This window comes from Mauremys mutica, chromosome 1 (genome assembly GCF_020497125.1).
Source record: "Mauremys mutica isolate MM-2020 ecotype Southern chromosome 1, ASM2049712v1, whole genome shotgun sequence".
In the NCBI taxonomy this organism is placed as follows: domain Eukaryota; kingdom Metazoa; phylum Chordata; order Testudines; family Geoemydidae; genus Mauremys; species Mauremys mutica.
This window is the reverse complement of record NC_059072.1, coordinates 110,357,242-110,382,238: the sequence shown is the minus strand read 5'-3', so window position 1 is coordinate 110,382,238 and position 24,997 is coordinate 110,357,242. Positions and strand designations below refer to the sequence as shown.

The 24,997-nt window shown below is 46.6% G+C and overlaps 1 protein-coding gene across 2 annotated transcripts in view; it reads left to right on the top strand.

Moving 5' to 3' along the window:
- Nucleotides 1-8,185: 8,185 nt before the first annotated feature.
- LOC123351565 (sodium- and chloride-dependent GABA transporter 1-like) overlaps nucleotides 8,186-24,997 on the top strand; it is a 34,928-nt gene continuing 18,116 nt past the window's right edge. For both annotated transcript variants that reach the window (XM_044991000.1, XM_044991008.1), the window contains exons 1-6: nucleotides 8,186-8,525; nucleotides 13,559-13,690; nucleotides 14,570-14,670; nucleotides 20,618-20,727; nucleotides 21,185-21,317; nucleotides 22,805-22,939. In XM_044991000.1, the coding sequence (XP_044846935.1) occupies nucleotides 8,288-8,525; nucleotides 13,559-13,690; nucleotides 14,570-14,670; nucleotides 20,618-20,727; nucleotides 21,185-21,317; nucleotides 22,805-22,939 (849 nt within the window). In that variant the 5' untranslated portion in view covers nucleotides 8,186-8,287. The remainder of the gene's footprint in view (nucleotides 8,526-13,558; nucleotides 13,691-14,569; nucleotides 14,671-20,617; nucleotides 20,728-21,184; nucleotides 21,318-22,804; nucleotides 22,940-24,997) is intronic.

Below are 24,997 nucleotides of genomic sequence, written 5' to 3'. Positions count from 1 at the left end.
TCTCAAAGAACACAGAGCTGACTGGTATCAATGTTTCTTACATTGCCTGAAAGGTCTTTTATATTCCTAGTGCAGCTGTGCCTACCACATTCTACTGTCGCCATTGGGAGTCTTTGCAAGTATGCGGTGAGTGACCCTTCCCTGAGAATGACCATGCCCTGCCAGTGACACTCCTGAACCCTGATGCTTGAGTAATAAGGTGTACATTTACCAGCTCTGGTGCATTCCCCTACAGAAAGGCGAGGTAACGCCCTTGGGAATGGTAGCCTCCACATCTCCTGTATGCCACTGGATTCTGAACCTCACGATTCTAGAAAATGTAATGTGAATGCAGCATTCTAGTGCAGAAGCTCAGCTGAAATGCGGCCTGATGCCTCTGTCCTGATTATGTTTCTACTGAAGTCACTGGGAGTTTTGGCATAAAGTTCATTGGGAGCAGGATGAACCATTATCTTTTATAGAGGACTGAGTAGGAACAGAAAAAGCCCATTGATGAGCAATGGACATTAGTACAGGACAGTGTGTATGAGAAAGAGATGTGGTATGGGCGAAAGAGAAGCTTCTGTACTAGGAGAGAAGAAATATGACAGGGCTAATTTAGTCTGGCAAAGTGAAGGGTATGACGGGGTGTGTAAAATATTGGCATTGAGACGGTCATCTGAGCATTTCTATGTACCCAGTTGTATTGTATAAGAATAAGGGAGCATTGGATTAAATTTAAAAAGCAAATGTAAAATGAATGAAGTTATACAATTTTTTAATGCAGTGGCACTGCTGAGAAGGAGGGAGGCTGCCACCCTTATGCCTCTTCCAGTCCTGGAACCAGCTGCGGGTTGAAACAACCCCAGTGCAACAGCAGCTCTAACGTATGCTGGCTTGTAATGGCTGCCCAGAGGCATGGCTGGCTGGGGTGCCGTGTGTTCTGTCCTTGCCTCCTACACTGAAGGGATGGGGCTGGAGGGGCCAGGAGAAGCAGACATAGAGCTGTCCATGACAGCTTTACAACAGCTGAGGATTCCCCCACTAAAGCCATCTTCATCTACCCTTTTCCGTCAGGTTTAAGGCCTCTTTGCACTATGCTGGAGGTACAAAAAGAACTCAGCAAGGCCAAGGGTTTGGACCAACGCACACAGGTATCCTCTGGAACTCACAGCTTCAAGTTGTTATTTTACTGAGATGTATGAACAGGTGAGACACTGCCAAGAATAAGAACAGAGGCTGTAAGGAAATACTCACGTGGGGGTGAGAAACAAATGTCCCCCTCCCTTGGATAGAATATTACAAATTAAAGTTCTGGAGATTACAGAGGGGGATCACTTTCCTCTGAAGCATCTGAGACCAGCAACTGACAGTGGCCGGGGACTGGAGTAGACAGACCAGTGGGGGATCGCTTTCCTCTGAAGCATCTGAGACCAGCAACTGACAGCAGCTGGGGACTGGACTAGACAGACCAGTGTCGATGTTGGTATTTGATTCTGCTTTCAGGCTTAGCAGTGTCAGCCCTGAGCAAGTCCATTGATTTTGGCAGAGGCATTTCTGATAGTATAAGTAAGAGCAGGATCTCGCACACATGGGATCCATTTCCAATGTCTGAAAGGAGAAGAGTTCATGGGGATTTAAGTGATTTGCAAAAATATGGAGAGTCTAAAGAGACGTTCCTTCTTTTTACATAGTATGAGAATTAGGGAATCGCTTTATGCAGTTACTGGGCAGTGACCTTAGAACAAAGGATGAAGGGTTAGTTCCTCCTATAGTCCATCATCCTGTGGAATTCTGACACTTCCACAGGACATCCTGGAGTCAAAAATGATAGTTCAGTGGTTCTTGGGCTGTCTTCTCTGGGCCACTGGCAGCCCCAGTAGCACTTCCAGCTAGGTTATATCTACACAGCAATAGAAAACCCCGCAGTATCAAGTCTCAGAGCCGGGTCAATTGACTTGGGTTCTTGGGGCTCAGGCTACAGAGCTAAAAATAGCACTGTAGTCGTTCTAGCTCAGGCCAGAGCCCGGGCTCTGAGACACTCCCCAAGAGTGAGGGGCATGAGCCTGTGCCCAAACATCTACACTGCAATTTTTAGCCCTGCAGCACAAGCCCTGAAACCTGAGTCAGCTGAGCCAGGTGAGTTGTGGCATTGGGTTGTACATGCACCCAGATCTGCTTCCATTAGAATGGTGAAGCATCAGTCAGTCCTACAGCAAGGACACTTCCAGCTAGCTAGGGGGTATCCCAGTCCAGGCTTCTCTTAGAATTTCTTGATGATTTGTTTGCCTGACTAAACTTAAACCACCAGCACTTCTCTGCACCCTCCCTCTCTTTCTTAGCCGGGTGTTTTCTTTGGAATAAATTTGACCGGTATCGAATGTGAGGATGAAACTAACATTGGAGGGTCAGCAAACCAACTTGAAGGTGGAGCTAAATAGCAAAGTGACTAGAGAGGTTAGAGCAGTTGGGGGCTGCAAACAACAGAAGGAGATTGGGTAATAAGTAATGTCAGGACTGAGACCCAGAGAGAGAATAAACTGTGCAGATACAAAATGGGGAGGGAGGGGTAGGGAGGGAATGGGAGGAGGAGATGGAGAGAAACAAAACAGCTGCACCTGTCAGATTAAAGCAAGTTTATTTACTTCTTGTCTCCTTAATACTGTGCTAACGTTAATTTTTCATGTAACCGAGCACTGAAGTCGCTTCAGGGAAAGCACAGAATCAGGATTAGGAGAGAGTCGATCTCAGCCTTTTTCACAACGTGGAACACTTCTCAGAAGCTGTCTGATGTAGCCAGCCATCCCTTTAGTTACTTGTATAGTGCCAGTCACTCAGTGCAGTGCATCTTGCGAGAGTCTCCTGGCCTGAAGCAATCCACAGTGCAAAAGGCATCGGAGAGCTGCTATTGGAGCTAGAGTGCAAAGGGGGCTGGTGTTAATAACCTCTGACACTCTGCATGCTCAGGTAATAGGCGGTCAGATTTCATGTTCGGGGCTGTCGGGCTCAGGAATCCCTTTCCCCTGTGCTCTCAGAGGGCCAGATTCTGCACTGGGGTGAAGAATGCAAGGAACTTCTCTGTCTTTGCAGCCTTGTGAAAGGGTCACCCAGGGCCCCACTAAAGAGGACAATACCTGCTTCCTACTAGCACCACCTGTGAGCACTAACTGCCTTTAAGGCATTGAGGGAGAGGTATGGTGAGACTCCTTCCCCGGCACTGACCAGCATGGAGCAGCTGGCACCCTCTCTATGGGTTGCAGGGGTGCTGCTCCAGCAAGTGCACCTAGGGAATACCAGAGGATACTCTGTCTGAGTCAGTCAGCAGCCTGGCCCCTCCACACCTTCCAGTGCGCCACCAGCACCCAGGGCAGAGACTTTCCCAGAGACAGCCTAGGGGGGTAGTGAGTGGGGAGCAGTCAACCATCAGTTTCCTGTCTGCTGTGCCCAGAACTACTCAGTTCTGGGAGGCCAGCATGAGAAAAAACCCAAACCTCAGGATGTGGAAGCCAGCAGCTCTCATGGCATTGGCTAGGGTCACCCCTACAAGTGAGGAGTTTGTAAAACCTGGGCCAGGCCTGGCCAAATTGGTGCTGTTGGCAGGGAAATCCTATTGTGGTTTCTGTTGTGAGAGAAATGAGGAATATTTCCACTGCTCCCCTCCTTTCAACATCAGGAAGGTCCTCCCTTTGACTCTAAGGAGATCAGGACAGGGGCCGGGGTCAGAACCTTTCTCTCTCTCCTTCCTGTTGGCTATGTTGCAGGCTTGAGCTGGTTGGGGGAAGGGGAGGGGCAATTCTGGCAGAAAATTGTGACTAATAGATTCCCCCCCCGCCCCGTTTGTTTTTGTCAAAAAAAATTGAGAGGAAATTTTTGCTTTTCCATCAAAGCAATCACCCCCTGAAACACAGTAATTTCCACCTGAAAACTTCTGGAAACAAACAAACATTTCAGTTTCTAGTTTCTCAACAAAAAGCCCCAAAATTTCCAAGGCAAGAGGGCACTTTCTGTGAAAATTTTGTTGTGAAAACCCAGTTTTCCTTTGGAAAAACATTTTGAGGGGAAATTTTTGAGCAGCCCTATTTGCAGCCTCACTGCTCTGCTATGGGTGCCAGTAACATTAATGATCACAGATGCAAACGACTTAAACATATGCTGCTTCTGCAAAGAGCAGAAAATCAGCACAGACTGTTGTGGCCTGATCAGCTGTTCACAGTTCTAAACAAGAAGTAACTGCATGTGGGAGGAGCAGGGCTGCTTGTCTGTCATTAAAATAGTGTGGATGGAAGGAGCAGGCTAATTGACTGAACAACAGCCTGGGCCATGTAATTAAATTAATTGTGACTCTACCTGTGACATTCATTTGTGTGGTTAGCAGAGCTCTGCCAAACGGGGAAGGGTGTGAAAATATCTTTCACAAACATTGCTGCGGGTATTTTTGCTGTTTTTGTTTCAGGCAATTTCGTACCCCTGAAGTTATGTTTTTCTGTGAAATTTGAAGAGTCGGTTAATATTTCATGTTGAAGGATGTGAAAACACAAAAGGTCACTGCTGATCTCAATTTCAGCTTGCCACATTTGAAGCAGAGTTTGTGCATTTTCAGGGTGATTTTAAGTAGAATTCTCTCAAAATTTAGGCTTTCAGAAACAGAGGCTTGATCCACCACTCATTGGAGTGCATGGGAATGGGGCACTGGATCATGCCCCAGCAGGCACCAAAAGGTAGGCCCCTAATGGCTCAGTGCTTAGCACTTTTGAAATTCAGGTCACTTATTTAGCTGCCATAGATTTAGGACCCTAACTTTTGCCAAGTGCTTTTGAAAATCTTAGCTTGAGTTTACAATGTGCGCAAAGCAGGCTGCATGCAGAAACCCACCACTGCATCACATTTAGGCTCTCTGGCCTTGTTTTCAAGGTTCTTCAGAGCACAGCCTAACTCCTGCTTGTAGCTCTGCTCTCATTAATTATGATTCCATGTGGTTTACAGTGCCCCAAAGTGTACTAGGAAGTTTACAGGACAATTAACATGACATGACGGAGAAGCTGAAAAGTACTCTGCTCTCACCAGGGAGCCAATGTAGGGCCTGGAGCCCAGGAGTTGGTCTTTATGAAGACCTGTGTTCCTGAGGTAGAAGGGCTGTTGCATTTTGTACCAGTCAGACCTTTTGCATGGTGTGCGGTTACATTCCTAGACAGGATTGCAGAAATCAAAGTGGGAAGCAACTAATGCATGGGTCACTCTGGCCTGGGCAGTGTCTGATAGGAAGGGGTACAATCTCCTGGCCAGTCACATATGGAAGTGGGTGTTTTTTGCTGCCAAGGCTAATTGGGTATCAAGGAGCCTGAAAAATCCCCAAGGCTGCAGACCTGCACAAGCGTCTGAGGGCAGATGCCTTCAAAAGTGATGGATTTTGTGGAGTAATCATTGTTCAAAGTGCTCCTCTCTTCTAAGCAGCACTGCCTCAGCTCTGCCTAGGTTCGGTTGTAACCAGCTGCTGATTTTGGCTAGCCACTGAGAAAGCTGGGAGCAGGTACTGTTCACATCTGATATAGAGCTGGGTGTCACCAACAGACTGCCTTTTTCCGCCACTGATGCCCATTTTCTTCCACCTTCAGTTTCTGTCGCACAATCATCTTACAATGCTAGTGATGTGTGAAAACAGTTGGGTACGCGGGGGCACTATGATGTGAGTATCTATAGCAGTAGTCTGAGGGTCGCTGTGATGCCTCACAGATTCTTCCTCTCCTTGGCCTCTTGATTGGGTTGAGTTTCCTAAAAATCAGTTTTGGCAGGGTTCAAAAGTTTAGCCACCTCCAGGTGGAGATAAAACAACTTCCTCACTGCAAGCAAAGAAGAAACCTCCAATACAGTCCAATTCCTCTCCATCCCCACCCTAAATATAGAAAGTGTGACATATCGTCTGACTGTAGAAGCTTGGGAAAGGAGCAAAGGGAGAATGGATGTTATTTTTTTAGACATCAGCCTACATAAGCTTCTGTCTCTGAGCAAAAGAGTCAAAATGGCTTTGGCAGATTGTTGGTTACTCTAATTTGTTATATCTCCAGGCAAAGGTAATTGTACGGAGAGTCCACCACTGAGTCTACCCATAGGGGTTTTGGTGCTGCCTCTTCTGTGTTGTTTTGTAAATAGTCCTTTATTCCCTTTTATTTCCTGACACATTTTCTACAATCTTTTTCCTCTACAAAATGAGTAATTTAAATACCAGGATTGGGTGGGTTGCTGGTTTGGATCGGGTTAGCAGATTGAGTAGGACAGAGAGATGATCTGATCATTCAAGCTTTCATTTCAAATGTCAGGAAATGGGCTATTCTGGCATTTGTGTCATGGGCTATTGAAAAGTGTCTCATTTCTTGTGTCTCAAGCCCTAGTTCTGAAGTGATAGTTAACAATTTGTTGGAGAAAGGAGTTACATTTATCAAAATTGGCCTTGTAGCGTGCAGGAAAGTGGTTTGAGTCTCTATTCTGTGTAGGGTGGATGGGAAGCAGAAGCTTTTGTGGATCCTCATTTATAGTATAAGAATTACAGTAATTTTCTCGTCCCTCCCATTCCCTTTTCTCATCACCATACTTTTTCTACCTTCCTTGTCAGATTATACGGCAGAAGAAAATCTATCTATTGCATTTAATAGGATGCCAATCACTGTAGTTGCTAGGACCCGATAATACCACTTAGCATGTTTGTGGTAGTTACATTATGTTCAAAGCACTTTGGAATCATTCGCTAATGAATACTCACAGTGAGGCAAATGTGTATTATTATCTCTATAAACTGAGACTGAGAGGTTATATGACTTGTCCCAGGCCAGCCTTAGCCACTAGACACTGCTGTCTCTTCACTGCATTATTTTGTGTTCTAATACTTGCTCTATTATTTTTTGAATTTGCAAATTTTGTTGCCCCAACAAATCTCTCTGGAGGATTGTGAGGATGGTTCTGTTGAGTATAATACAAGCTCCCCTTAGTGGAGGGTTAAATTTACCTGGTGCAGGGTGCCAACACAAGGCCAGTGCATGGCTTATGTCCTCTACGTAGGGCCTCAGGTCAATGGGAATCTTCAGTGGGCTTTGAATCAGGCTCTTCTGCCTTATGTTGAGGGCTTCAAAGGGACTTGAGTGGTGCAGAGGCCCGTGCTGGCCCTCAGCACAGGGGTGAATTTCATCTGGAGAGATTACCAGTAGAAAATGATTAGATACATTAGCACACCAATATTGCGCAACAAAAGAGACTCAAACATCACAACAAAATGCAGGAGGGTATGCCAGCGCACGGGAAGCCGTCTTCGTGTTGTGACCCCCTCCCTTTGATCTGAGCAGTTAGCCAAAAGCAGCGTGTTGTAGGTTGTTCCAGTTAGCAGTAGAAATTGGTGATAGTCAGGTATTTCTTTGATACAGTCCTGTTTATTTACAAAGTCCTGTTTCCATGAGCACAGGAAGAGGCAAAGAGGAGACAGTGTCCTTTCTTACAGGGCCAAGCCTCGTTCAGTCAGCACCCTGACCCAAAACCTCTCTCTTGGCTTCTCCCGGGGGCCACACCCTGTGCTTGCAGGCAGTGTCTGCTTGGCTTGCTTTCTGCTTCTCTCTGTCTCTTTCTCTGTGTCCTGTGTCTCCTGCTTCTCTTACACACAGCCCCTTATCCCCAGAGGCCACTCAAGCCAATCTGATGCCCTAAGCAAAACTTCGTTGTGCTGTCCCCCTCCTACCTTCTTAGAAGTTTGCAGCAGGAACTCACTCCCCATCTGCCCCCTGCAACTCTCCCCTGGCCTCCTCCAGCCCCTGGGGCCAGAACCTTCCAGCCCCCTGCAACTTTTCCCCTGGAGCTGCTCAGCTCAACTACAGCAGGACCTGGTCTTCCCCCGCCCAGCCCTCTGCACCATCCTAGTCTGCACCCCAAGCCCCGCCCCCTGCACACCCCATCCCCAACCCTCACCCCCTGCCTGGCCCCCAGCACCCTCTGCATTTCCCACCTGCCCCCTGGCCTTGCACCTTTCCAGATGAGCTCTTTGCTGTTGGGTTTGTGATATGGGGCAGCTGGGGAACAGGTGCGGAGAAGTTTGCATGACTTGCTGAAGGCTGTACAACGAGTCAGTCCACAAGTGTTCAGGAGGATGTGGCTCATAGTCCTATGTCTCTATCCCACTGTTTCAGGCAAAGAACAACTTCTCCCTCTACTTTCGCCTCAGAAGTACCAGCAGGAGCTTTGTCCAACCCACCGGTCCCATTTAATCTGAGATCAGCTGGGACTGAGAGTGTCATTCCCGCCCCTCCAACCCATGCAGTAACTGTGAGCAGCGATGGGGAAGATTGACAACACGTCTGTGGAGCTAAATTCGCCCTCCGAGGTGAAGCAGGCAGCCATTGAGGAATTTCAGCTAATCGATCAAGGAGATGGGAGCACCAAGAAGATGAAGGAGCTCCCAGACAGAGGTTCTTGGAAGGGCAAATTTGACTTCTTGCTGTCCTGCGTGGGCTACGCCATTGGGCTGGGCAATATCTGGCGGTTTCCATATCTCTGTGGCAAGAATGGAGGAGGTGAGCATAGAATGCTAAACACATGTTTTCCTTTACATCAGCCTCCACTCCAGGGTGTAGTTAGTGCTTTGAAATTTGTCTGCACACTGACTGATTCTTTTCCCTCCCGTCCTACCCTCAGTGTACACACGATTCACCACATCAGATAAACTGAGGCAGCATAAGCCAATTGCCAGTTGAGATCAGGAAGAAATCATAGTAATGCTTTGCATTTCCATACAGCAGTGCCTTTCACCCACAGATGGATTGTAGGGGCATGAATGAATTAAGCCTCATAACACAGCTGTGAGAGAAGTTAGTATTATTATCCCCATTTTACAGGTGAAGAAACTGAGGTACAGAGAGGTTAAGTGACTTGACAATGGTCACCGAGGAATTCTGTGGCACAGCTGGAAATAGAGCCCTTCTCTTCATGTATCCAGTGTCTTGCTAAGTGCTATCACTTCTTACTCTTCAATTCCACTAAAATCCCTCTTTTCCTTACTGCCCCCTTGGCTAAATCCCTTGGCCTCACCTTGGTGAGCTCTTAAAGTGTGTGAGAGTGATGGTCTCATGGAAGCAGGGCACTGGACTAGGAATCAAGGGAACTGGATTGAATTCCCCGCTCAGCCACAGACTCCTGTGCCTTTGGCAAGTCACATAATCTATCCTGTGTCTCCATTCTGTCTCTAGAAACTGGGGCTGTTTCTACTAGCCTGGCTCATGGGGATAAAATCCGCCAGTGATTGAGGCATTCAGATACTCCAGTGATGGTGGTCATAGAAGTACCCAGATGGCCTCGATTTTCTGTAGTCCTCTCCTCCCTCCCCACCATTTTGTCAAAGCTCTGCTGCTAACGTCACCTTCCTCTCTCACTGCTTCATCCATGTCACTCACTTTCTCCGCTTGTCTCACTGGCTTTCCATCTCTTACCATGTCTAGCTCAAACTACTCCTCACCTCCAACACTGCCAATAATCTCAGCTCCAGCTGTCATAGGCTCTCATTTCCTCCTACTTCCTTCCCCACCCTCTTCACTTCCCCCACTCCATCTTTTCCCGGTCTTGGTTTTCCCCCCTCCAGTCATGCTGCCCCCTGTGCTTGAAAAATCTTCCCCTCCTAGGCCACCAGTCTTCTTTTCCCTCTCCTTTAAATTCCTCCTAAAAATTCACTTCCTCTCTGACCTGCTTGTCCTTCTCATGAGCTCTCTCTCCCACCCCTTCCTTGCTGTACTGTTGTCCCATGTCTGACATTGCCTTTGTGTTTCATCTAGTTTGCATGTTGGGAAAAGAGACCCGTCCAACTGATCACAGGTGTCCTGACTCCCTGTCCCCTATACTAACCACTAGACAATACTCTGCCCATGAAATTCCACCACAGCACATTATCGAATCATAGACATGTAGGGCTGGAAGGGACCTCAAGAGGTCATCTAGTTCTCAACCTTTTTCTTTTTGAGGCCTCTCCCGACATGCTATCAAAACTCCATGGCCCAGCTGTGCCACAACTCTTTTTTTGCATATAAAAGCCAGGGCTGGCGTCAAGGGATAGCAAGCGGGGCAATTGCCCAGGGCCCCACACTACAAAGCTGAGTTGCTCAGGCTTTGGCTTCAGCCCCGGGTGATGGGGGTCAAGGCCCCTGGCTGCAGTTCTGCGCAGCGGGGCTTTGGCTTTCTGCCCTGGGCCCTAAGAAGCCTACCACCGGCCATGCTTGGCAGACCCCCTGAAACCTGTCTGTGGCCCTGGACCTCTGGTTGAGAATAAATGGTCTAGTGCAACCCCTTGCACCAAGGCAGGACCAAGTAAACCTAGACCATCCCTGACAGGTCTTTGTCTAACCTGTTCTTTAAAAAACTCCAAAGGTGGGGATTCCACAACCTCCCCTGCAAGTCTATTCCAGTGGTTAACTACCCTTATTGTTAGAAAGTTCTTCCTAATAGCTAACCTAACACAATTAGGTGCGCTATGAGCTTTTCCAGCTTCCTCTGAAGTATCAGGCACCGACTACTGTTGGTGACCAGGTGAGGTGGCCCAGGTGTCTCTCCCTTCTGTTCCTGTTTTCTTATGTCAATTCATAAGGAATAATGGTTTTATGGGGCAGTGCTGAGTGATGGGAGAGGTGGCTTTTATTGCTGGCTCTGCCACACTGTGGGTGCATGATCTCAGACAAGTCACGGCACCTCAGCATGGCTGTTTCTTCATAACTCAGTTGGAGATAATAATAGATATCTAGGGGTGTTATGAGGCTAAAATAATTCCTCTCTGCAAAACATGCTGAGCCCCGAGGAGGGAAGTGCCAAGTGCTATTGTTAGTGTTACAAATCCAGCACTATATGATCTCTAACACAGCAGAGGCAGGGATGCAGAGCAATGCAGCAGGAGTTTCAGAAAATGCTGGATGAGCCTAGCAAATTTGCCAGTTGCCATAAGAAATGTTGCTCTCAAGAAATGTAAAGTCGTGCGCTGTGCCTGCGTAGTTTCAAGGCCCCATGCTGCTGGTCCATGCAGGCTGTTCCATTGCTGTCTGTATCTGTCACTCCTCTGGTCCTCTTCCAGTCTGGCTGCCAACAAGCAACTGTTTCTGCAGCCTGCCACAGTGAGCAGCAGTGGAGGCTGCTGACGTCTGAAAATAAGCAGGCAAAGGGACACACAAAGCACTGCTCAGACCCAATTGAAAGCAAAGAGGAAGGATCAGTCAGCTTCTGACTCAGAACCAGGTAGGCAATGCCTTCTGCGCCGAGGCTGAGGCACCTCCACTGCTGAGCAGACAGTGGGTGGAACTCCAATTATATATCAGCACGTGCAATGTTGAAAGCAAAGTTGTGTGGGCTGCTTCCATTACGCAAAGACAAATTGAATGGAATGACAATATTGTCGTTTCACTAACTGCTGTCACATTGGATCAACCCCCAGTCGATTTAATCTGTATTGTAATCAGGGATACAGTGAGGGTGAGATTCATCCCAGGTAGACATACCCTTAGCACTGAATGTAGCTCAGTAGGTCCTAACAATTGTCTGATGAGAAATTTAGACTGTGCATACCTGATAGTGAATGTTTCTTTAACTGCTTATGACAGGCATTTGACCTTGATTAAGGCTACAAACAAAAACATATTGGTGCTTTTATATCCTGGTAATTAATCAGTGGGCAGTGGTGGCCATTTTCTTTACTAATTATTAGTAGTATTGGTTAGTATCACTTTAGTGCCTAGAGGCTCCAACCAAGATTGGGGCTGCATTGTGCCAGGTGCAGTACAAACCCGGTCCCTGTTCCAAAGAGCTAAATCTAAATAGAGAAGGCAAACAAGGCGAGGGGAGGGAGGCAAGATTATTTTCATCCCCAAGAGACTGACTGACTTGCCCCAGATCACACTGGAACGGAACCCAGATCTCCTGAGTCCCACCCCTGTTTTTGCACTCAAAATTCAGTGTGCTCATTTTTAGTTCTACCAACATTTCTCCAAATCATTTCTGCCCAGGGTATAATTTTCTTCCCAGAATGTTATAATAGGGTGGCCAATGATGCAGGGCCCCGATCATGGTTTGTCCATGTCTAGGATCTACCACAATATGACTAAATACTAATAGCCTCAGAGATTGGATCTGACCTTTCCCAAAGTTCTTAGAAGGCTTGACTCTGATTTCTGGCTTGCAGGCGTCCATCACTAGCTAGACTGCTGTAGGGGGTGCTGATTGGCACATTACTATGACAGCGTTGGAGAGGTTTTTTTAAGTCAAGATGTTGTTGAATATAAGCCGGCACTTTTTGCCAGCTGGGTGTTCAAGCTCACGGCCGTCAAGCTGCTTGCCCACAGCACACTGACTGTGTCCCCCTGCCACCTGCTGCCAACTTATGTTCCTGAATCACTGCCCTAGACGCATGTAAAGGGCTTGAAGCCAGCTTCCCCCTGTGGGGCTCAGCTGTCTATCCAGCTCCCGTTGGGCCTCAGTTGTTTACCCACTGAGTCAGCAGTCCTGACTGATGTCATGTGTCTCTGCAGAGTCATCCCTAGTGGTTTGATGGAGCCCAATAGTGTCAGAGATGGACCCAGCACAATGATCCATGATTTCAGGTTGTCCAGGCTTGATTATTGCAAACCCCTATACCTGAGACTGAAGATGCAAATTCTGGGGCAGGGAAACCCAGCTAATCGAGAATGCAGCAGCCCTCTGCTGAGTGACCCTGGGAGGTGGGAGTGTATCACTGCAGTGCTTCAGTCATGTCACTCCCTCCTCGTTAAACAGAGTTCCCATTCAAAGTCATGGTGCAAATCTTCAGAGCTCAGAGGGTTGGGTCTGAGGTAGCTGAGCAACCACCACTCTTTCCACAATCAGGACCCTCTGTGACAGCATCCATCCTAAGGGCAATGGACCTCTCTACAACCTGTGTTAGACCTGCGAAAGCTGGAGTCTGAGCTTTCTCAACAGCCATCCTGTAGCCGCAGAACTGCCTTCCTCAAGAAATCCAACTGACCTCAAATCTCGCTGCCAGCGGGTCCAGCTGCAAGATCCAGCTGGTTTGCCCTAGCTTTTCTGTGACAATAACACAATAGCTAACAAATGAACTAATGGCTAATGCCAAAGACTCCTGTCTGCTGTTGGGCTGGTGGGGAGAGAGAGAACAAATTGCCCATGAACTACCAGTTCCTGTTTCTGTTTTCTTGCCTTGGTCTCAGATATCACATTTATACCACACTCATCAACATCTAGACTGATAAGTCAGATCAGGACATGGGTGATGGGGCAAAGGTGATGGGGATGTGAGAAGGAAGAAGTGATAGAGAAAGATACAGTCCAAATAGTAATTAAACAGCCACCACGGAACATCCTTGTTCACTATTGAACAGAGGGATCAAAGCTGGGGGTGGCATTGTTGCTTGAGAACTGGAGCTGGAACAGAGCATTGGGACTGCAACGTGAGCCCAGGGATTTGTGCAGTAACTGTGAGCTGAGCTTTACATTTCTTGGGGAGAAAAGGTGGCCAGGGCCCCAAAAAGTCTTGTGGTGATGAGACCTTGCGGAACGTGCTGCTAACAGCTGTTTGTTCTTCCAGGGGCTTTCTTGATTCCCTATTTTCTGACGCTGGTGTTTGCTGGGATTCCTGTCTTCCTGCTGGAGACAGCTCTCGGCCAGTATACCTCTGTTGGCGGATTGGGGGTCTGGAAATTAGCGCCCATGTTCAAAGGTACTGTGCTGTAAGTCCATGATGCTGATGCCATATATCTAACTTTAGAGCTGAAACCATTTACTGGAATGGGAAGCAACACCTCAGGGACTGGGACATAAGCCCTTGGGGAAATGGTGGTGAGTCCCTGGAGACTGTTATAGCTGATCTATGGTGTTTTTAAGGTCCCCTTCACCATGGTGTCTAGGCATCAGTAACACTCCAGCTCTCTGTTTGAATGACCTTTGATAGTGACAAAACACTCAGGTAGACAACACTGCCTTGATGGAGGCAAACGACTGAACAGAGCCACCTGGCCCAGCAGGATTGTACTTAACATGAGATGCAGTAAGTTGGTGGGGAGGACAGTGCTGCTCTGTACCAGCAGAACCCTGTTTACTGTACACTAGAAGGTTGGCTCTCCCCCAGTTGGGAGTAAACCTGTTGTTGTTGTGTTCTCACAGTAACAACCTACGAGAGGCTAGCGGTGAATTAGAATGAATGTTTTTATTAAGAGAGACTAATTCAAGTACAGGAGCAGGCAGAGACACAGCTGGTTCCCCCGCTTTGATTTTCATAGAGCTCCTCACATACAACTCTGCTAGCAGGATACTGAAAGACACCACCATTCAATCTTTGAAACATGGGAGAGAGGCATAACATCCACACAAGCCTTCATTGGCTGATCAGTGAACTTGAGGCACCGTGCGCTGTCACTAACTGATCTCTGTGAGATGATTCACGTTTTCTAGGTGTACAAACCTTCGCCTCTCCTCTGTGCAGTCACTTCTCGGCTTGCCGTCCCCACTTCATCACAGGAGGCTTGTATCCATCTGCTCAATACAACTCCATAGACTTTGGATGGCTTGTGTTGAGCACGCTCTGTTTCTTCTCTCCTAGGAGTGGGCCTGGCTGCTGTGGTTCTCTCATTCTGGGATAATGTCTATTACATTGTCATCATTGCCTGGGCACTGTACTATCTCTTCAACTCTTTCACTGCGGTGAGTTTCAGCCATTTCTATAAACCTTAATTGGCTCTGTGTAATTTTGGCAGTTCCTGTTTCTCTCGTGAAATGTGGAATTTTACATTCCTTGCTGTTTGTGCCATGAAATACACAATATACAGTTTACAGATTGTGCAAAGGGGCTCGCTTAATGTTGCTTCTGGATCTGTTGCTGAGACATCCTATGATGACATCAACTGATCTGCATTACTGTGTGCTGTGTTCTTTTAGGGGATATGTTCCCTTTATAAATCTTAGAAATCTGTCCCTCTGCCCCACAGCCTTTCACATTCTTCTTTCTGTCTATCATAGTCAGAAAGTGCCAGGCACGGTAATAGCGACGTGTTCTAAAATGGCTTCTTCATGAGATTGTCTCATTACCATGGGCTTGGTAGTGAACTTAATTAGACTCCAATTACACTGCTCCCACTCCATTGATTCCAGTGGAAAAGCACTTAAGCACGTGCTTACATCTACCCCCTAAACAGAACTGCATTTAAGCAAATGACTTCTAGCATAGGCTTAAGTCCCATTGACTGCAACGGGATGCTTTCCTGAATCGGGGCCTTGTGCCAGTGTATACAAGATCCGAATGGAGCCTCGAGTCCGAAGTGCATTTCTTCACAACTGAACCATTCTTATCAATCTAAAGGCTGAGAAGAGCTCCCTTAGCAATCTATAGACATAATTCCATGGGTCCTGTGAGATTCTATTTCGTTTAGACCTGCCTGCTAAATTGTTGTACATGAACCATTGTTCAGTCCAGCTTCAGTTTTTATTTGATTAAGTTTTCCAGCATCTGTGAAGCCATTTGTCAAAATGTTCTTGTGTGTTGTCTCCAGTGCCTTCTGAACACCTGCAGTATTTGCTGTTCTCTCTTAACCCCACACTAGGAATGTGTACAAGTGTCAGTTGTTGTGGTCCAGGTAGATCCCCTACATGTTCCTGAACAAGACTTTATAACACGGGAGGGCAAACTATGGCCTGCGGGCCGCATCCGTCCCCTCAGGGTTTCAGTCCGGCCCATGGGATTGCCAGCGGGGCTAAGGCAGGCTCCCTGCCTGCTCTGGCCCCACACCAGAAGTGGCCGGAAACACGACTCTGCAGCCCCTGTGGGAGGGGAGGAGTAGAGGGCTCCGAGCACTGCCCTCACCTGCAGGCACCGCCTCTCGCAGCTCCCATTGGCTGGGAACAGGGAACCGCGGCCAATGGGAGCTTTGGGGGTGGTACCCACAGGCAAGGGCAGCGTGTGGTGGAGCCACCTGCCCCACCCCCAGGAGCCACTGCTGGACACGCTGGCCTCTTCCGGGAGTGGCACAGGGCCAGGGCAGGCTGGAAGTCTGCGTTAGCCCTGCTCTGTGCCGATATCATCCTGGAGCCGCTTGATATAAGCAGCGTTGGGCTGGATCCTGCACTCCGAACCCCTCCTGCACCCCAATCCCCTGCCCTGAGCCCCCTTCTGCACTCCTCCTGAACCCCAACCCCTTGCCCTGAGCCCCTTCCTGCATACCACACCCCCTCCCACACCCTGCACTACCTCCCGCACACCAACCCCCTGCCCCAGCCCTATATTCATGGCCCTGCATACAATTTGCCCATCCAGATATGGCCCCCTGCCTTACAACCACAAAAGAAGAGTCTTCACCCAGAGGATGCATCCCAGCTTTCATCCTGAGCCCATTACACCTTGGAGCAGGACTTTGGGAGTTCAGTCAGTGCTGCCTATGCACCCAGGCAGTACAGACATGACCAATAAAGCTGATCATTATGTGCCTCAATGTAGAAGATCTGTGATTTTGATTCAAGGAGCTCACAGTTATCAGAGCTACGCCATCAGTTTTCTTTAAATTAAGTGGAGATGGGTCTGAATCAAAATCTCAGACTGGAGCATCCCCAAAATTTGGGTCAAGGGGGTGTTAAATCAGATTCCTGTCTGGATTTTGCAGCTCAGGCCCACGTCTAGAGTAAGATAAAGTGGGACAAAAATAAATAAATGTTATACAGACAAAACTACACAAGATCTTTTCAGGGGGCAAGACAAAGATGCCACATTTATTACGATAACAATTTGATTTATTACCAATAACTAATATCTTAATCCTTATACACACACACACACACACACACACACCCATCCATCAGATGTTCTGCAGCTGCTTGATAGTTACCAGTCCTGAATGTAGCTTGAGTTCGTAGCTTGTGGCAGCTAACTGGCCAGGAAAGCTGGGCACAAGGACTAGCTGGGTCTCTGCTGGGCATGCACTGATGCCCTTCCATGTTGGCAGCAGAATGTTACCCTCACTCATCCTTTTTGTAGGCTTTAGTTTGAATTCAAAGTCTATAGGTCTTGCTGTGTCATGCTACCTCTGGGTTTGGTGACTGATCACTCGTCAATTGCAGGCGTGACTTTCAGCCTTGGACCTGGCTTTGATCTTCCTTCTATTGTACCTTTTCTTTTTAGGGTGGACTCTTTTTACTTTGCTAGGGCTCTTGTTTGCATCTTCAGCCGTTGGTGTTTGAACTCTATTTAATCAGGACACGCTGGGGCTGGAGATTGATTCCATTATCCATCCATACCTCATTCACACATCTAAACTAAATGAATAATATTACAGCAGGGTTTGCAAAAAATATGATTACAGCAGGGTTTGCAAAAATGAAGGTTGGAGCAAGCTTTTACAAAATGGAGTAAGAGTTTTAAAATGGGGTTTGGATTACAATATGGCAAATGGTGAACAGAAGTTACAATGTAGGCAAGTGTAATAAATGGTGAACAGAAGTTACAATACTGAAACAGTGCAAGTCTCAGTGATTTAAGCAGGAATTGGATTGATAGTGAAACTTAAAAGGCAGATGACTGAACAGCTATGGCTCCTAACAAGCATCTTCATTGTCAATTAGCCAGTTCATGGGCTAACCGGTTTTATGAATGAATGTTGTTTCATTCATAAAACTTTACTTATGAAGTTACGTTAATAAAGTGAACAATTAAAAACAATTTCATTAATCAGTTCTACATAAATACCATGCAATACCCCACCCCTGCCACAACAGAAACTCCTTAATCATAGTCCTACCCAGAGATATTCCTCCCTGGGATCACCCCACTGAAGTGAATAGACCAGGGATGAATATGGTCAGTTGCCTCAGGCTCCCAGGGCTCTGGCTGTGGGGCTATAAAATTGCACTGTAGATGTTCGGACTCAGGCTGGAGCTTGGGCCCTGAGACCCTCCTGCCTTCTGGGGTCTCAGAGTCCAGGTTCCAGCCCGAGCCTAAATATCTACACTGCTATTTTTAGCCACACATGAACCTGACTCAACTGAGAGTCAGGGACCTGACTCAATTGACCCAGGCTCTGAGACTCAGTGCTGTGGGTATTTCATTGCAGTGTAGACATGCTAACACATCAGGTCAGTAAAGTACATGCTAAATCAGCCAGTATTTGTAATGGGACCTAAGTGGGTGTTTAAGTGTGTTGCTGAGTAGGGAGGGATGTGAGCACACACAGAAGTGCTTTGCTGAATTGGGGCCTTAATCCTGACTTTTCAAGTGCAATACAGATTGGTGTTTTAATCGTATAAATCTAGGGACAAATAATATTTCAAACTCCAGCCATATGTTTATTTTTTGTTCAATAAATCAAACCATTAGTTGCAAGTGAGCTAACAAAAAAGCTACAGTTACTATAAATATGCTATCCTTCAAGCAATGAACTTTTGAGATCTAATGATGAAAAGCAACACGAGAGTGCCTGGTTTAATTAATAGCTATTAATTAGTGACAAGCAATTTTAAATACTTAATATTTAAGCAATTAATTTCATTGTATTAAGGTTTTGATATTGCCCTAATCATAGCCTGATATTATTTCAAGGAATACTTTCATGAATACTCTGGAAAGTGACTAGCAAGCCTGGCTCCTGAGCTCCTGGCCTCTGACATTCAGAGCACTTTCAAGTGTCTCAAGATGGGTTCCCAAACATCTGGGCACCAAACATCACTAACTAATTACCATTTCCATCGACTAATTCTATCAAGAAGATAAAGTGCATGTATGTGTGTGCGTGTGTGTGTGTGTGTGCGCGCATGCACATACTTCATTTTAATATATATGTATTTATCCACTTTCCAAAAAAGATACTTCTTTTTAAATTGCAGCGAACCTACTGTTCCTTATCCAGGAGTCATGTAGAGCAAAATGTGAATAAATCACTTTTCAATAGAGCAAAACCTCCTTCTGAAAGTAAGATAATTTTACAAGAAGTTTTGTGCCAGTATTCAGATGCATCACAAACATTCCAGACCATATACCTGCCCATATGCTGCACTAGGAACTATGTGCAAAATTACTTTGGGATCCTGTAGGCCTCTCTCAACCATTTGGATCAAAGAATCAGTCCCTGTGACTGAATGCTGGATGCTTTGTATGGGCTCAGAATTCTGCTTTTCCTTATACAGGGCCTGAGCTAAAACCTATGAAGACCTTGGAAAGACTGCTGTTGACTATAGTGACCTTGGGATCAGGCCCATTGTACATTTAGTGGCATAGGCTGTTATATTTTGGGTAGATAATTTCAATAGAAAGCTAGATAAATCATTCCAGAAAAGCCTTCAGATGAAGGTAATAACATTGGACAAAGTATGGATGTTTCTCTGAAGCCATTGATGTAATATTATTTTAATAGAATTAAGTTTATAAATAAGGTTTAATCTTTCACATAAACTTTGATCTTTTGTGGTGGTCGGGCATAAATATTTTACCTGGTCCTTACCTTATATTGGCACAGGCTCATATGCCCAACAGCCCTCCTTCCATCATATCTTTGAGATGCCTACAGAGCCCTCTCCATCACATCTTCACATTATCTGCAGTCCATCCAGCACATCCTTGCCTTTCCAAGCAAAACCTTACGTTCTTCACAGTTCCCCAGGTATTCCCTGGCATTCCCTCTACACTCCCCACTGGTGCACCCTCATAGTCCCAATGCACAGACATCCGTGCATCCTTGCATTCCCCACTGTCCCACTCGGGTGCTTCTGGCTATTCACCCCCAGAACATCCTTGTCTTCCCTATAGTACATCACAGAGCCTATTCACATTCCTCACAGTTCCTCAGGTACATCCTAGTGTTCTTCCCAGGTCCCCAGCACGCCCTCATGTTACACATGGGCTCTGGCACGGTACTCCTTTCCCTACAGTTGTCTGCCCAGTACATCCTCATATTCCCAATATCCTTGCGATCCACAACATGACCTTGGGATCTCCACTCCTCATGTTCCCCATCACATCCTTGAGCTCTCCCACCCCCTATGTCTACATGTTCCCCACAATCCCCCCAACATGTCCTGATGTCCCTGAAGTCCTCATATTCTATAGGTCCCTTCTACCACCCAATGCATTTTCACATTCCTACAGTCACCCACATTCCCCACACCAATATGGCTTCACAGTCCCACCCCCTACTTGGTACATCCTTGCACTTCTGCAACTCCCCTTTGCCATGCCCTCATGGCTTCAGCTACCTATCCCTGTGTTTCCATGTTCCCCCCACACACCTCAGATATATTCATGTTCCAACGGTCACCCTGCTCACCCGGCCTCACATTCTAGTTTCTCCACCCACCCAGCTTTCTGTTTTCACAGCCCCCCAGAACATTCTGACATTCCTACCCTGCCCCCCAACCCGCCTCATGTTTCCACACCCCCTGAACACCCCCTACCCTCGAGGAAGTCCTCACATTCCCTCACCACAACCCACAGAATATCCTGTTAGAATGTGACTTTCTAAATCAAATGGAGCCAGGAGCAGCTTAACAAACAAGTATGTTCTAAATCATAACAGGGCAATGCATCAGGGATAAGTGACTGACAGAAGAGAGCATTTCGAGAACAGAACTGAGCCATGCTTCCCTAATTGTATCCTCTCCTTCCTCTTCCCATTAGGATCTGCCATGGCAAAGCTGTGGCAATGCCTGGAACACAGAGAGATGCTCTTCCAACTACTCCCTCAATGATACCACCAACCTGACCAGCGCTGTGACCGAGTTCTGGGAGTACGTCTGCAGCCTAAGTCAGGTTTCACCACTGCAGGGACCATCTCATCAATTCATGGGGGCTTCTTGCTCATCCATTTGAGAGTAGCTTTGAAAGTCTCTGTTGGCGGCATGAAATTGTTCCTCAGACCGTGCTGAATGGGTTCTCTCTGTCTCCAGAGGGGGCATTCCTGCTAAATGTCCAGTTCATGTGCAGTTAAACATTCAGACAGAGCAATGAGGGTCAAAACACATCCCATCATCCATCCTTCTTCCTTCAGTCCCTCACACTGTATCTCATTTTCTTTCTGACCTTCATGTCTTTTGCCAATGTTTGGACTCAGACCCACCTTTTGTGCCCTCTGCCCGCATCTGGGCTCACCCCCATCCTTCGTTCCTTCTGCCTGTGTCTGGAATCTGAAACCATTCAGTCTCTGTAGATTGTACCTTTTTCTAATTCCATGTCTTTTGTCTGCAGGAGGAACATGCACCAGATCTCTGGTGGCCTGGGGGAGCCAGGTAACATCCGCTGGCCCCTAGCAGGCACTCTCGCTTTAGCATGGGTTCTGGTCTATTTCTCCATCTGGAAAGGAGTAGAGTGGACTGGAAAGGTACTTTGTAATAATCAAGCAATACAGTGTTGGCTTTTATTACTGTACTCATCTCTCATGGTGAAATGTCTTCCAGATTTAATTTTGAGTGCCTGTAATTAGGGTTTACTGTGTTGCAAGGAAGAATTGGAGTGTGTGCCATTAAATTCTTTATCTTTCACAGTGGTAAAAATTGCCACAGGAGTTGCAGTATTCTAAGCATAGAACCATAACATCTCCAGATTGAGTATTGAACTTTCAGACTTTTGGAAAGATTAAAGCCAATCTTTTAAAAAATGACATTCAAAGCCCAACTTGAAACACCATAAAGGGGCCTTTGCCTCTCCTTGAGCACCCGCTTTCAAACTCAGGTCATTTTAGGGGATCAGAAATTGAGCATCCAGAATCACTGGTCTCTTTTTGCCTCATACTTTGAGTTTTGAGGATGACCCTCGAAACAGAAACATATTGCTATTTCCTAGTGTATAACATTACAGAGCAGTACCAGAAAAAAGAAACACCTGAGCAATTGCTTAGTTTGTTAAAATGATGCTACTGGAATATATTATGTAGGATGTAACTTGGAGTAATGGGATGACATTAAGAAAAGAGTAATCTAGACTGAATGTCAGAAAAAAATTCTTCACAGTAAACTTTCTTAGGTTGTGAATTAGTCTCCCAAGAAACGTGGGGGAAGCACCTTCAGGCAAACTAACATTACTTGAATCATTTAAATAAAGACAGACAAGGCAAATCACTAGAAAATAAGGGCTAAGTTACTTAAATTGGTTACATCTCTGACTTCTTTGGCCCAAATTCATCACTTGTGCAATTCCACTGCTTTCGGGGCAGTTACACCAGGCTCTCATTTATGTGATCAGTAAAGCCTCTTGTCGTTAATAGAAGAAACCCCCAATATTCAGAAATATTACTTGAAGAGAAACATAACACAGAAAAGGCAAGAAAAGTCTCAATCAGTTTCTTACAAAAGAGCCATTAGCCCTCAATGTAAACTTCATGAAGCCCATGTCCTTCCCTAATTATCAGTCTTGGCAGGAAGAACTAACACACTCAGGGCATGTCTACCCTTACCGTGGAGCGACACTGCGGTGATTGATCCATCGGGGGTTGAGTTAGTGGGTCTAGTGCAGACTCGCTAAATCGACCACAGATCGCTCTCCCATTGACTCCGGTACTCCACCAGAACAAGAAGCATAAAGAAAGTTGACTGGAGAGTTTCTCCTGTCAACCCAGCATGGTGTAGATACCCCAATAAGTCGACCTAAGCTATGTCAACTCTAGCTACATTATTCACATAGCCAGAGTTGTGTAACTTACGTCGACTTAACGCTGTAGTGTAGACCTGCCCTTAGAGCCCAGTTCACTTCTCACTTACACCAGTGCAAATCAGGAGTAAACCCACTGAAGCTAGGAGAATCAAGTCACTGCTGTAGCTCTGACTGCGAGTGCCTCACTACACAACTAACATCTCCCTTTGTCTCTCTCAGGTTGTGTATTTCTCAGCCACCTACCCTTACTTCATGTTAATTATCTTTTTCTTCCGTGGAGTCACTCTACCAGGAGCCAAGGAGGGAATTCTCTTTTATATCACACCAGACTTCAGCAAACTCTCTAAGTCTGAGGTGGGTCCTGCAATGTTTAAAGCTTTTACACTGCTGTATTCAAGTTCCTTGGCACTTTGAACATTTCAAGTTTCTCTCATAACCAAAAAAGCCTCCCAATCTTAGAGTCTTAGAATCCCAGTAGCCACAGTCTTCACAGTCAGAGACAAAACTGGGCCAGATCCACAACTGGTGTTGATCAGTGGTGCTCCATGGAAATCCTGTAGTATTATCAATGGAGTGATGCTGATTTACACCAACTGCCGACGTGCCCCTCTGACATGCGGATGCTCCATTACACTGATTAGTCTAGGGGTAGCTATTTGGGTTGGATAGTGCAGTCCTACGTAGAGGAGGCAATGGAACCCTATATTGCCCATACCTGCAATGCTAGATGTAGGTACGAATTTAGCATTAGACATAGCCGTTATTTTAGGTGGAAGTGTTTAAATGGCAAGTGAAAGCCATATACTGTTTGCCTGGCTCAATGGGAAGCCCAGTGCAGTAGAGATGCTTGAGAAGGCAAGTTTGTCTCTGTTATAGAGTAACAATTTCTTAGAGGTCTGTGAGGTCGCTCGTCATGCACAAGTGATGACAACTGAATAGTCCTGATTGTCTAGAGCTCCCAATGGTCCCTCTTTGTAGGAACCACTGCACTGTAACAGTATTGCCAACCCATGAGTAAGGCTCCCTGCAAAAAAAATTACAGGATTGGTTTAAACATCATGCCATATATCTCACAAAAACACCTTCTGTGGTCTTTTTATTAGCCCACTGGCTTTGGGGCCTTTAAGTTACACATGGGTCACATTTTCCAGCTTTTCTCTGCAACTCTGCAGGCTAGAAACTACAACTGTTAAACAATGAAAGCTGAGATTCTCATGTGATCAGCTGACTCCAGGGGCTGGGGCTTTAAGAAAACACACCAGCTATGGTGAGACTTGTGATAAAACACAGGAGCTGTGTTTGTTTTTTTGATAAACAGCTCTGGAGGCCCGGAGTTCACAACAAAACAAAGAGTGAAACCTTCACTTAAAAGGATTAGAGGAAGTTTCCGGAGGTCAGTCACTGCGTACTAAGCTTACTCCCCGTTTACACTGGCGCTGCAGCAGTGCAATACTCTTTATTCCTCTCGGGGAGGTGGAGTACAAGCAGTGCTGTAGCCACGGAGATACAGCACTGTATGTGCATTGCCAGTGTGGACGGGGAGTGAGTTACAGCGCTGTGGGCGGCTTTATTGTACTGTAACTCTCAAGTGTAGCCAAGGCCTAAGTGTTCAGTGCCAGGAGGTGGGTGGGTTACACTTCCATGAGGTAACATGTCTCCACTTGGGACGCCCACCCCCACACAATACAGGCTAGTGTCTTAAAGCACAATCTGGCCCTTAACAATTTTCTTCCATTACTGTTCATCTCCACCTGTCTCTGTGCTCCTGAGTTCAGGCTGACTCTGGAAGTGCTGAAGTATGGGGAGAAAAGCCATTCTCCTGGCATTTCTGGAAGCAGGAAGTACTGGAAATCAAGTGGGAAAGCCTGTTCTTGTGGGATTTCCAGTCCTGCCTTGCTGGCCTCAGAAGCTGTGGTTAGGTTGGATAAGCAGCCAACTTTTTAGGTGTTTATGTGAAAGGAACCCAAATTTGAAATCATTTGAGGTTCTCTAGTCAGTAGTGCCTGGGAGTCCCAGGGGGCAGTCAGGGGACAGGGAACAGGGGGGTTGGATGAGGGGATCCCGGTTGGTGGTGGTCCTGGAAGGGGGTGATCAGGAGACAAGGAGTGTGGGGTGGGGGGTTGGATGGGTCAGAGGTTCTGAGGGGTGCAGTCAGGGGCGGGAAGTGGGAGGGGCAGATAGGAGATAGGGGCCAGCCTGTTTGCGGAGGCACAACCTTCCCTACCCAGCCCTCCATACAGTTTTGGAACCCCGATTCAGCCCTCAGACCAAAAAGTTTGCCCACCCCTGGTGTAGTCTCTTACCTAAAACTTCATCAAAATCAACATTTTGACTGTCCCACTTGCCACACTTCCCCTGCTACTTGCTTTAGACACGATACGCTGTCATTCAAAGAAGATCTAGAAAGCTAGA